General features: G+C 42.6%; 1 protein-coding gene across 1 annotated transcript in view; it reads left to right on the top strand.

Moving 5' to 3' along the window:
• Positions 1-13,118, top strand: part of LOC122668840 (cinnamoyl-CoA reductase 1) — a 68,295-nt gene that overhangs the window by 35,688 nt on the left and 19,489 nt on the right. The window contains 1 exon segment of the mRNA XM_043865386.1: positions 9,975-10,324. Within this exon segment, the coding sequence (XP_043721321.1) occupies positions 9,975-10,324 (350 nt within the window).

Genomic DNA, 13,118 nt, shown 5'->3' with positions numbered 1-13,118 from the left:
ATCCTTCAAAAACTTGATGAATCTTGCAAAAGTGAACTTCAATCTTCAGTTTGGCAACAAAATCACCTTCCAAAGCTTTCAATCCATGAAAAAAATGAAGAGTAGAACAGAGGATTTGAGAGAAGAAGTGTAGAAGAGAGATAACAGAGGCGTCTTGACAGAACTCGCCGAGATTAGTGAGTTTTGTCGAGATGGCCCCTTAAATCATAAGTTAAATGGGTAAACCATGGTTCGAGACCCGAGATATGCCCCATGACCCGAGATCTTGCCGAGATCTCGGCGAGATATTGACCTTTTATGTTTCGATGCCCATCTCGACTCGGTATTTTGAAAAATCGAGAATCTCGGCGAGATCTCGCGAGTTCTCGGACCATGCTCTTCAGTAGATTCTTCTGCATGTTGACTTTCCATCTTTGAAGCTTTAGGCATTGTCTCTTTCTTTTCATCACAATTCACTGTGATCACTTCAGCTTTGTCTTCAACTTGTGCTCTCTCAATTTCCTTCGGTAATTTAAAATTGGTATTCAGTCGCTGATTTTACACTGGTGATGTTAGATTTCCAATACTCTTCAACTTGCAAACTGAATCTCATTGATGGAGGCTTCAAGTTGTCATTAGATATGAAGGCCTTTTGGTGGTGTTGTCGATGGGAATTTATTTGAGCTTGCTGTCGAGCTCTGAATGCCCGTGGTAAATATTTCCTACTCAGGTCTTCCTTCATCTCTGCCCAATTTATAGTTGTTTTGCCTTAATATTGGAGATTTCTCTCAGTAATTCTCCACCACTCAAGGGCTGGCCCTACTAGATTAGTACAAGCTAACCTCATCTTCCTAGGCTCAGATAAATCATACCAATCAAAATAATCATCTAAAGCAGTTAACCAATCACAAAATACCTGTGGATCTGGTCTGCCATCATAGGCTTGGGATCGTCCTTGTTATCTGTCTTCTTCCATGGGCAGATTGTTGTCCCTTACTAGAGTAACTTGATGTTGCTTAATTTTCTGGAACCTATCATACATAGCTCCTGATCAACCCTTATTTCTTCATATATAGCCCTCTGTTTAGCAGAGAACTTTTGAAACATCTCAATCATTGTACCCATAGGATCGGGTGCTGCTGGTAGCACTGGTCTACCATGTTCATCCATGCTCTGATACCACTTAATGTAGTCTTACATTGGTAGAAGACCAACTAGGAGCCAGTGAACCAGGATCTGTTATGAACAAGTAAATCGGCTTGGTCAAAAATAGTTTTTTTGGTGAAATTTGGGGCTAGGGTTTGAATCGATTATTCCTAGTGTAGGAAATGAAATTCGATTCAGGTATGGTGTGTTTCTGATTGTTGGATTGGTCTATGAAGAATTTGGGTAATGGGATGATCTCTAGAAATATGTGGGATGTTGTGGTTTGAATGGGGTAATGGGAAAACGGCTTGGTTCTAGTGTTCCAATTGGACAGGAGAATACTCGATCCAATTATGTGAAGGTGTTGTTAAGAATCTTGGGAGATGAGTAGGAAAATTAGGGTCTTGGGGTGGTTTGAAGAATTAGGAGAAGAATGGGTATTGATGGGATGATTCAAACTTACTTTTGTTGCAAGGCCAGCTCAGTTGGTTAGAGGATCTTGAATACTTCTTCAATCTTGATTTTGAAATTGAAGGAGATCTTCAAAGAACTTGAAGGAGAGCTTCAAAAGAACCACCCAGGCTTCACACCGCAAGGTGTCAATTGGATCAAACACCAATCCCACCAACGAACCAGCTGGGCTTCCCACCGGAAGGTGTCAATCGGATTAAACATCGATCCTACTAGCCTTGATCAAACACGAGACAAAAATCTTCAATTGAGAAGAAGAGTAGCAAAAGCTTTTCATTAATATAAAAAATCGTGTACAATGTTTGCCCCCTTTACAACCTTATATAAAAGACTAAAAAATAGACTCCTACACTAAAAAGGAAAGACCTAACCCAATCCTTAACCTATTAGGTAACTTAAATTGACTAGGAAACTGAAAAGACTCAAACAGAGTCCTAATCCAGCCCAAACTTAAATACTTAAAAGAAAACTACTAAAATCACTGAAATTGAACCATTGGTTGAACCAGTTCAATTTATGAACAAAAACACCAAAATAAAACTAAGTATGAAACTAAAACAACTAATCCCATATGCAACATAATTACCCATAGTTTAGGCCAATAAAAGTGGCCTATTATATTGAAAACCCATGGGATCAAAGGCCCAACATGTACACAACCCAACCCTAGACTTATTCCCAAGCAAAGAAGCCCAGTTTGGTGATAAATCTGCATCAGCAGGTCACCTACAGGGGCGGGAATCACAATTGCTTCACCGAGGTCAGCGAGGGAGTGCAAATCATCCTTTGGAGCCTAGAGGGATGATTCATGGCCAAAGGTCTTGCAGAAAAGACATTGGGGAGGCTTCCAATCGTATTAGATTTCTTGTTCAAAGGAGAAGTCGTCTCCTTTGTTAACATTGATGAAGGAAGGAAGAGGGAATCAGCAGAGACATCAACACAGATTCGAGTGTAAGCCAGATGATCCTTTCTTATAGTTCTAGCATCTGAGAAGAGGGGGGTGCCGAGTACCGAACCCACTGTGCTATGCCCCTCAGTGCACCAGAAGTGGAGCGGTAAGCCGGGAAGGGAGATCCATAGTGGAATAGTAGAGAAATCCACCTGCTTCAGTTAAAGCTGTCAGTGCCATTGCCGGAGGAAAATGGGTTTCTTCCCAACATGCCAGGGCCCTCCTACAAGAGTGCGGGTTTTGTCGAGTCCATCAGAGAACTTAAAGACAAAGAAACCATTGTCCAAAAGAAAGGTTTCCAGATTTCCTTGGGTTCTCCATTGTTTGGCTAGAGAGAACTTTACATGTGGAACGGAGGAGCCAAGGAAATGGCCGACTAAATAGTTTTCCCAGAGCTTAGCTTCGTCATCAAGCAGTCCAAGTGGGCAAAGGGCTATTTGGTCGCACCATCAGGAGAAGATGCAATGAAACGAAGGGAAAGACCTTCTCTGGAGGGTGGAGAAGCAGGGCTGAACATGCATTGAATTTATTAGTTTTGAGAATGATGTGAATAATGTACTTGTATGAAGGTTAGGGAATTTTAGGCTTTCTGACTGTTTTTGATTCTAATGCATCATCATCTGGCATCTTTGTGTTGTTCAGTTTTTGAATTGTAGACAATGATAAACTGTGATTGGTGCTTTGTGAGACGAGAGCAATCACATCATCAACTACTCAGTCATAGCCTTAACCAATATAACTCAGATCAAGTATTTGTACTTGAAATATGCAATGCTACAAAGAAAAAAGAGTAGAAGATATAAAACAGAATGCATTGAAGGACAGAGATACATTGTTAGCCTACAGCTCGACACTTAAACATGCATGATGGCTACCAAAAACAAAAGTGAAGTATGGATACATTAGAAGTTGGTTTTCTGGTTTAGTGCCACAAGGTGAAATGGTTTTATTTGAAGTGATAAATCTTGTTGCAGAGTATTGTCAACAATAAGGGAAAAGGTAGAAGAAAAAGAAGGAGAAACGAGAGAAGAAGAGGAGTAGAGAGTTTGCAACTTGGGAGTTACACGATGAGTGTAATCTCCCTCTAATCTTCAATAAATAGCCACTTAAGGGCAAAACAGGAAAACAGAAAGAATAAAAGAAATAAAACTAATTACTAATCTACCCTCCTCACACCTCTCGGTATTAGCTATAGAAGCTAATATTGTAATCTCGATAACACTCCCCCTCAAGCTGGAGCATAGATGTTAATCATGCTCAGCTTGTTACAAATATAATCCACTCTTGCACTCCCCAAAGACTTTGTTAACACATCTGCAAGTTGTTCTCCTGTACGTACATGACCAGGAGAAATCAAACCTTGTTGTAGCTTCTCTCGAACAAAATGACAGTCAACTTCAGTGTGTTTCGTTCTTTCATGAAACACAAGATTTGAAACAATGTGGACAGCTGATTGGTTGTCACACCACAATTTCATTGGAGAATCCTCAACAAAACCAAGTTCAGCCAACAACTGTCTTATCCGCATCAACTCACAGGTAGCAAGTGCCATAGCCCTATACTCTGACTCTGCATTGGAACGAGCAACTACTGTCTGCTTCTTGCTCTTCCAGGACACCAAATTACCTCCAACAAACATACAATAGCATGTAGTAGACCTCCTGTCAGTTGGAGACCCTGCCCAATCAACATTTGAAAAACCCTTTATCCGCCTATGACCATGATCACTGTATAGAAGACCACGTTTAGGAGCCTTTTTAAGATAGCGTAAGATATGCATAATTGCCTCCCAATGAGATGTCTGTGGAGCAGACAAAAACTGACTCACCACACTAATAGGAAAGGCTACATTCGGCCTAGTCACTGTTAGGTAATTTAACTTCCCAACTAGCCTCCGATACTTCTCAGGATCAGGCAAAATATCACCATCATTAGTAGTAAGCTTCAAATTGGGATCCATAGGAGTATCTAGAGGTTTAGCACTCAACATTCTTGTCTCTGAAAGAAGATCAAGTAAATATTTTCATTGTGAGAGCGAGATTCCTTTCTTTGACTGAGCAACTTCCACACTCAAAAAGTACTTCAACTTACCCAAATCCTTGGTCTAAAATTTTTGCTGCAAGTGTGCCTTCAAATCTTCAATACTAGAACCATCATCTCCTGTAATGACTATATCATTTACATAAACCACAAGAAATATTTTTCCTACACCAGAGTGGCGGAAGAACACAGAATGATCACTACTACATCGTGTTAGCCAAAACTCTAACACAACCTCAGTAAATCTGCCAAACTAGGCCCTAGGAGACTGTTTTAGCCCATACAAAGACTTCTTCAACTTACACACCAAGCCAGACTCCCCCTGAGCAACAAACCTAGGAGGTTGCTCCATATAAACTTCCTCAGTCAAATCCCTATGTAAAAAAGCATTCTTCACATCTAACTGATACAAAGGCTAATGGTAAGTAGCAGCAAGAGAAATAAAAATGCGAACAGAAGTAAGCTTCGCTACAGGAGAAAAAGTATCCAAGTAATCAACCCCATATATTTGGACATAGCCCTTCGCAACAAGACGGGCCTTCAAACGAGCCAAAGATCCATCAGGATTCACTTTCACCACATACACCCACCGACAACCAATAGCAGATTTACCTGAGGGTAAGGGCACAAGATCCCAAGTCTGATTCTCTTCCAATGCCAACAATTCCTCATTCATAGTAGCCTTCCAACCAGGACTGCACAATGCTTCTGCGACAGACTTAGGAACAAGATGATTTTCAACAGTTTGTAAACAAGAATGAAAGGTGGAAAACAAACCAACATAAGAAACAAAATTAGAGATGAGGTTTTGAGTACAAGCTCGAACACCCTTACGATGAGTCATGGAATATCAAGATCAGAAGGAGGTTCCAATGGAAAAGGAATATTATTGTCTGAGATTTGCTGGCGAAGAAGTAGATGGGGCAGAATTCGCTGGAGCAGGGGGAGCCCATACCTTCCATTGGTGACGTTGAAACACAATAGGTGGAGGTGCCGGTGTTGAGGCAGCCTGTAGAACAGGGTGAACAATAGACTGAATAATGGAAATGGGGAGATCATCATCCAAGTCAGACACAGTAAATGATGAACTGTCATAAAGAGTATACTCAAAGAAAGAAACATCAACAGTAACACAATAGTTTTGCAACTCAAAAGAATAACAACAATAACCGTTTTGATTGCGAATACCCAACAAACATATACTTGAGGGCTCTAGGAGGGTAACTCACACGATGAAGTTTCCCAAACTGACAGGACTCACAATTTAAACTAGAAAGTGACCGAGAACGACTATCTAAAAGCTTTAAACTCTCCAACGAAGGATGACCCAAACGACAATGAATCTGGTGGGCTGACGCCACACCGGTACATGCCTTAGATGAAGTATCCTCAAGTATGTAAAGCCCCTCCGACTCACGACCTCTAACAATCATCTTCTTCATCGTAAGATCCTGAAATACACAAGAATCCGGGAAAAAGGTTACAGAACAGTTATGAGATTTGGTACACCGACTAACAGAGAAAAGGTTGAATGGGAAATCAGGTAAGTATAGAACAGAAGATAAAGACAGAGAAGGTGTAACATGTGCAGTACCAGTACCAGTTATGTTAGCTAAGGAACCATTAGCTAAAGTAACACTAGACGAAGATTTTTGGAAGGAAGAAAGAATACCTGAAACACCAGTCATGTGATCCGATTCCCCTGAATCAATGATCCGGGGATGAGGAGTAGCAATCGAAATACAGGCAGTAGTATTACCTGTCTGAACAAAGGTGGCGGTTGGAGCTTGGGCTGATTGAGAAATCTGAAATTGTTTAAAACCGGCATATTCTTCATCAGACATCTTCACGGTCTTACCCTTAGGCTATGGAGATGCAGAAACTATAGACTTAGTAGTTGTAGCTGAATTGGCAAACTGTTGTTGAGGTGGTTTGCCATGAAGTTTCCAACAAAAACGTTGGATATGTCCTGGACGACCACAATGATGACAAGTCCTCACTTGCCCCGAACCATCAGGAACACTTTGAGTACCCAAGGTAGGTGGTTTACTAGAACCAGCCCCACCATCACGACCACGACCAGCACCACTATTACCATTACTACCAGTACTAGCCCCACCATTGGGCCCACGGTCTTGGGGAACAGAAGCCAAAGCCGAATTATCAGCAGCAGTAGTAGTCTCACAGGAGACACGTAGAACCCTAGAAAAAGTCTCAGACAATGTGGCTACCTTGTCACCACCAAGAATTTGGGAACGGACTGAATCGAACTCCTTCCCAAGTCCACCTAAAAACCCCATAACAGCAAGTTGCTCCCGCTGACTTTGCATTTGCTCCACATCAGAAGTGATAGGAATTAAGGAACTTAACTCCTCATACATCCTCTTAAAATCAGCAAAATATTAGGTCAAAGGACGACCCTTTCTATCAACCCTATAGAACTCTTGGGACAAGTAAAAAATGCGAGAAAGGTTGTTTTGTCCAGAGTACAAAACATTGAGATACTCTTAGAGCTCCTTAACCGTATCAATATGCATTGCCAAATCAACAATTTGGTGCTCCATAGAATTCAGCATTTGTCCCAAGATTCAAGCATCAACTGTATCCCTCAATGGGTTATAATCAGGCTTGAGTTTAAATAGGTGATCTTGCTGATCACGTCTCGTCAAGACCAACTTAACAATTTTCTTCCATTGTTGAAAGTTGGTGATTCCTTCAATTTTTTTTCCAGTGATTTGATTAGAGGAAGAAGAGAAAACCTCAGTCATCATAGACTTGGAACCATCACCCATAACTTACTACCAAATTGATGAAGTGAAGAAATTGGAATACAAATTCTGGAAAAGCATTTGGGTGGATTGGATCTACTCTGGGCCTCTGCGCTAGAACTCCATTTGGACTGCCTCTCTTTCTTCTGAAGCCTCTTGGGTCTAGCGCAAAATTCTCTCCTGCCGCCAGCTGGTTCACCAGGCCATCCGCTCTCAGATTGGAGACGGTGGCTCTACTTACCTTTGGTTGGATAATTGGCACCCCAGGGGTATCCTTCTTCACTTGGTCACCCCGAGAACCATCTATGCCTCAGGCCTCCATAGGCTATCGTTGGTGGCAGACATCCTTGATACAGATGGCTGGACTCCCCCCCCCCTATACCTGCTCTTGCTCCTTATTGGAATGATCTCTCATCTATCCCCAGAAGGCAGAGGACAAGTGGAGATTGTGTTACTTGGTCAACAGACAAACCCTGTGTGTTTTCTTCCAAAGTGGCCTGGAACTACATTCGCCTAGATGCCCCGGTGGTCCCTTGGTACAAGCTTATTTGGTTCAAACACCACATCCCTCGGCACAGCTTCACTGCCTGGAGAATCTTCAACAATTGCCTCCCAATTCAGGCTTTTCTTTGCAGCCGGCAGATTCTTGTGTCTCATACTTGTTGCTTTTGCTGGAACAATGATGAAGATCTGAATCACCTCTTCTTTGAGTGCCCTACCACCAAAGCTATCTGGAAAGGCATCCTCTTCAAGTGCTGGCCTACCTAGAGACGCATCCGCCCTTTTCCCAGAGAATGGCAATGGATTGCCAAGCACTTTGTGGGCTCCTCCTTATGTGACTGCGTGGGAAAACTGGCTTTTTGTGCAACTCTCAACCATATTTGGATGGAGCGTAATGTCAGGAAATGGACCTCCAACTCTAGATCCTACCGGCAGATTTGGGATTCCATTTCCTTTGAGATCTCAGCAAAGTTATCCTCTGTGCCTCCTTCCTAGTGCTTAGATACCCCAAGGAACATGCTTATTGTTGATTCCTGGGGCTTACAAAATGTTTCTTTTGTTGTTTTGGACCACTCTAGCTAAGCTGGGGTTGGCTGTTCTTTTCTTTCTTTCCCCCTCTTGGGGCCTCCTGTTCTTTCTTTTCTTCTTCCTTTGGTAATGATATTTTTTTTTCACCCAAAAAAAAATTCTGGAAAAAATCGAACCTCCAAGACCCTGGCAAAAATCGATTTTATCAGAAACCCTAACAAAAATTGATTAGAAGAGAGGATGATCAACACCAAGAAATTTTGATTTATGTCCTTCAAAAAATGGGGCAGCACACTCCAAAGGTTCAGCCAAGTCAAGAAACAGTCCAAAAATCGATCTCAAAACTCTCGGAAAAAATCGATTTTTCTCCCTCAGAAAGTTGATCTCAAAACCTTGATAAAAATTTCGATCTTATGCTTCAGCCTTCAATGCCTTCACTCCATCCAATGCAATCCACAAACACAAAAGAGACCTAGGTCTTAATTTATACCATGAACTAGTCTATAAAAGCCTCCAAAATACAGCATATGTTGCTGCACCCCTTCAAATAGAAAGATGAAGAAACCGCAAGTCTTCAAGCTTCAATACCTCTACAATCTTCAGTCTTAGGTTGTAGAAAAGAGATAGAGAAGTCCACCGAGAGCTGCAACAGTGCTTAAAGCTCTGATACCATGTCAACAATAAGGGAAAAGGAAGAAGAAAAGAAGGAGAAATGAGAGAAGAAGAGGAGAAGAGAGTTTGCAACTTGGGAGTTACACGATGAGTGTAATCTCCCTCTAATCTTCAATAAATAGCCACTTAAGGGCAAAACAAAAAAACAGAAAGAATAAAAGAAATAAAACTAATTACTAATCTACCCTCCTCACACCTCTTGGTATTAGCTATAGAAGCTAATATCGAGATTACATAAATCTCGATGACAAGTATGAAGAAAACTTGTTGAACTGCACAGGTAAATATAAATGAACTGACATAAGTGAATAAAAAGAAAGCTCTTCATCTTAGACCAATGTGATAAAATTTTCTAATTTATTGAACTGAAACATTGTTTCACTTAAGTCTTTCACAGTCTTCTTGTTAAATCATAGCAAATTGGATGTTTTTAACTGTCTGACTCATTGTATTCTATAATCACTGTTGAGGTTTTGGTGTCTTGATTTCTGATGATGGACTGTTGTGTGGATTTCCTGTATAGGGTTTTCGCTATAGATCTATAGCGAGAGTTCTTTCTCTGCATTGAAAAATCTGAGAGAGGTGTGAGGAACGAGCGACTGTAACCCTATTCTCCATTGATAGTGAAACAGATCTCATCTCACCGTAGACGTAGGCAACCTTGCCGAACCATGTAAATTCTTGTGCGCATTGTGTGATTGTGTTTGCGATTTCCATTCTTCTCTACATCGTGTTAGGTTTTTTAACAAATTACAAGGACATAAATCTAGGACCAGAAAGTTCTTCTATTTAAAGATCAAACTCATCAATTATGTTTTGTGATTCAATGATCAAAGGGTGCATGTGGTGCATGTCAAAGGACTTTTAGGTTTCTTAAATCGAATTTTTAAGTACAGTGTTGGGTACGTCTTGGATGACAGAAATGGTATCCAGTGTCAAAGACATTAGCAGAGAAGGCAGCTTGGGACTTTGCAGAAAAGCATGGGATGGATGTTGTGACGATCCTTCCAGCCACCTGTCTGGGTCCACTCCTGCAATCTCATTTGAATGCAAGCTGTGCTGTACTTCAACAGTTGCTGTAGGGATCAAAGGAGACACAAGAGTACCACTGGCTTGGTGCTGTACATGTAAAGGATGTGGCTAATGCACAGGTGCTGCTCTTTGAGACCTCATCTGCTTCAGGAAGGTACCTCTGCACAAATGGTATATATCAGTTTTGTGATTTTGCTGAAATGGTATCCAAAATATACCCCAACTTCTCTGTTCACAGGTATGAATAATTTTCTGAGTTCTGGATCCCAAATCAGTTCTCTGTTTCTATTCCCCCCCCCTCCAAGCATTTTTTGACATTATTACATACTGTTATGCCAAGAAATTTGTTCTTAAAGGAAATAAGTTCAACTGTGGGAGTACTAAAAACCTCATTAAAAGAGTTTTTGTCTACAGTGAATCAAATCCAACAAATGAGTTAATTTTCCATGTTGGCTTTGTTACTTGTTCTCTATGAGAGCATGCGCTATCTCTCTGATTGTATGTACACCCCACCTTTTCTATGATAATGTTTGGTAAGATGAAAATATCAAGCACAAAGATGCATTGTCAAAAATATCCGTCAAAATATGGAAATGGCTTTGTAACATTGCCGAGTTATTTTCTGTAAAAACTCTTACTTAAACTCCCAACTCTAGCAACTAACATCCATATCCTTGGAAATGATATGCTGGAAAAATGTGCAAATTAAAGGTTCTCAGTTATTTTAATGGAAATTGATGGAGCTAATTTTTTTCCCATATTCTCTCTAAAAACTTCCATAGTTGGCTTATAGAGAAAAGCTTAAGATGGTCTCTATCATCTTTCACGTTCTTCTTCGATCTGATATTATATATATATATATATATATATCCATTTTAGTGATTAGTGATGAAAAGATGCTGTGGGTTGAGTCCAGTTGGTAACGAGCCTCCTGAGGAAAACAAGGAAAAGGAAGCAAAGGTCCAATGTCTCTTCGCCCTTGTGTGGTGCCACCATCACTAGGGTCCCCTTATCTCCCTTCTCCTGCTCCTCACCTTGACCCAATCCCCTCTTTCCCTCCCTCAACCTCCCATCCTCCCCATTGCTTTACCTCCTCCCATGAAGTTGTGCTCTGGAGCTCCCTCTTTGGCCAGACTATTCGGGGCCTCTCTCAGTCTCTCTTCGGTTCCTCCCCCCCAACAATGGTCAGAGACTCGAAGGTGGCCCAATAACACTGATGCCTTCTGACCTCAGAAGCTCATAAATGGCACAACTGTCTTGTTGGCCACTTCGTTGGCAGCAGACCACCTTTCAATATTGTCAAGCTCTCCCTATACAAGCAATGGAAAGTCACGGGGTTACTGGATACATACCTCTTAGACAATGGCTTCTTCGTCTTCAAGTTCTCCAAGGAAGAAGATAAAGCCCATGCTCTAAAGGGAGGGTGATCTAGAGTGGGCAGGAAACCAATCATTCTCCTCCTGGTACATCGGCAGGAAACCGATCAATGGGATAGATTTCAACGTCTCAAGAGTGGACCTGAGCACGATTCTGCTATGGATCACCCTCCTTGGCCTTCTGCTTCATTTCTGGTGTGAGGAAGTGCTTAGCATTCTGGGGTCTGTTGTTGGCAAGCCCATATTTTTTGATCGGAGAACAAAACTCATGGACAGGTTCTCCATTCGCCGTATCTGCGTCAAAGTCTCGGCTGAAAAATCCTCCGCCTGAGTCTATCTCGGCCACTGATTACGAAGGTCATTCTTTCTCCCAAGATATCTGCTGTGAATGGTTACCCCCCACTGCCTCACCTGCAAGGTTTTTGGTCATGTCCATAGCCCTTCTTGTTCTTCAGCCTGCATCAATCCTCCTTGTCCAAGCAACGCCCTTGCAGATCTTCTCCCTCCAATGGACACGTCTCCTCCTACTGCCAGTAGAGGTTCCTTTATTATATACCCCCTCCGCCGGTAGTTTCGCCTGTGGGTCCCTCAGATGACCTTCGCTCGCCCGGCTGGGACAGACTAAAATTTGTCGCAGAAAGAAAACACTTCGACATCACACTCGTCGCCAGGAACCACCCTCGGGCTCCCCTCGCAGCCACGACCAAGCTTCTTCCTTGCTACCACTGATCAATACCCCATCTCCGTCCTCTGGTCTCTTCCTTGATGCAGCCCTGCCAGCCATTGAAGCTGCTATCTTTGCACCACCGCTTCCCAAGGCTACTGATAACTCTGTCGGTAGAGTAGCTACTTTGCACTGTCTTACTCATCCTCAAACCCTGCTCTCAAATGACCATCTCCCTGCTCTCTTTCCTCTATGAGCAATCCTAATCCTCCCAATCTTTTACCCCCTCTCCTCCCTCCCCCTCCCCCTCTTGTCTTATGGGGTGGGGTCCGCCTACGACATTACACTCTCCCATCCTCCCTTTAACTGGCGTTGGGGTGAGGCCCAACCATCCACCCCATCCCTCTAACCTGAACCTCCACGTCATTAACCAACCTATCCCCATCCCCCTCCTCGACCTATGCCCATCTCACCCTAAAACTTAAGATTTTGGCCCATCACTTCCAAACCCTCTACTCTCGGGCCATGTAAGTCTAACCATCGAACTTTTGAGCCCACTGTTCAGGACCCCCTTCCCTAACCCATGAGCTGGCCCATTCTTCCCCCTCTCTGGCTTGGCTCATCCCTCAAGGTTTGCGCTGGGGTCCTCTACTACCTCCCCCATCTTCCACCCTCACCCTCCGGGCTCTTCTCCCTCCCCCTGTTCTACCCCTCACCCCCTCTTGCCCTCGATTGTCCATCGCCCCCCTTCATTTTTACTGCCACCGTCATATAAGCTCCCCTCCATATCTTAAGAAGTTGCCCCACTTGGCCTCTTCCTTACCCAACGCTAAGAGGCTCTTGCAGCTTCCATACCTCCCTGTTTGATGAATTAGGGGTCATCTAGATTTCTCGAGGTCTTTGTCTTTCTTTGTCCAATCAATACGAAGTAAGATTTCGTTTCAAGCCCCAACTTACTGTCTTCTTCCGCTTTGGAGAAAAAGGATTTTGGC

Source organism: Telopea speciosissima, chromosome 7 (genome assembly GCF_018873765.1).
Source record: "Telopea speciosissima isolate NSW1024214 ecotype Mountain lineage chromosome 7, Tspe_v1, whole genome shotgun sequence".
NCBI lineage: Eukaryota > Viridiplantae > Streptophyta > Magnoliopsida > Proteales > Proteaceae > Telopea > Telopea speciosissima.
The sequence above is the reverse complement of the archived record's forward strand: the minus strand, read 5'-3'. Positions and strand labels throughout refer to the sequence as shown.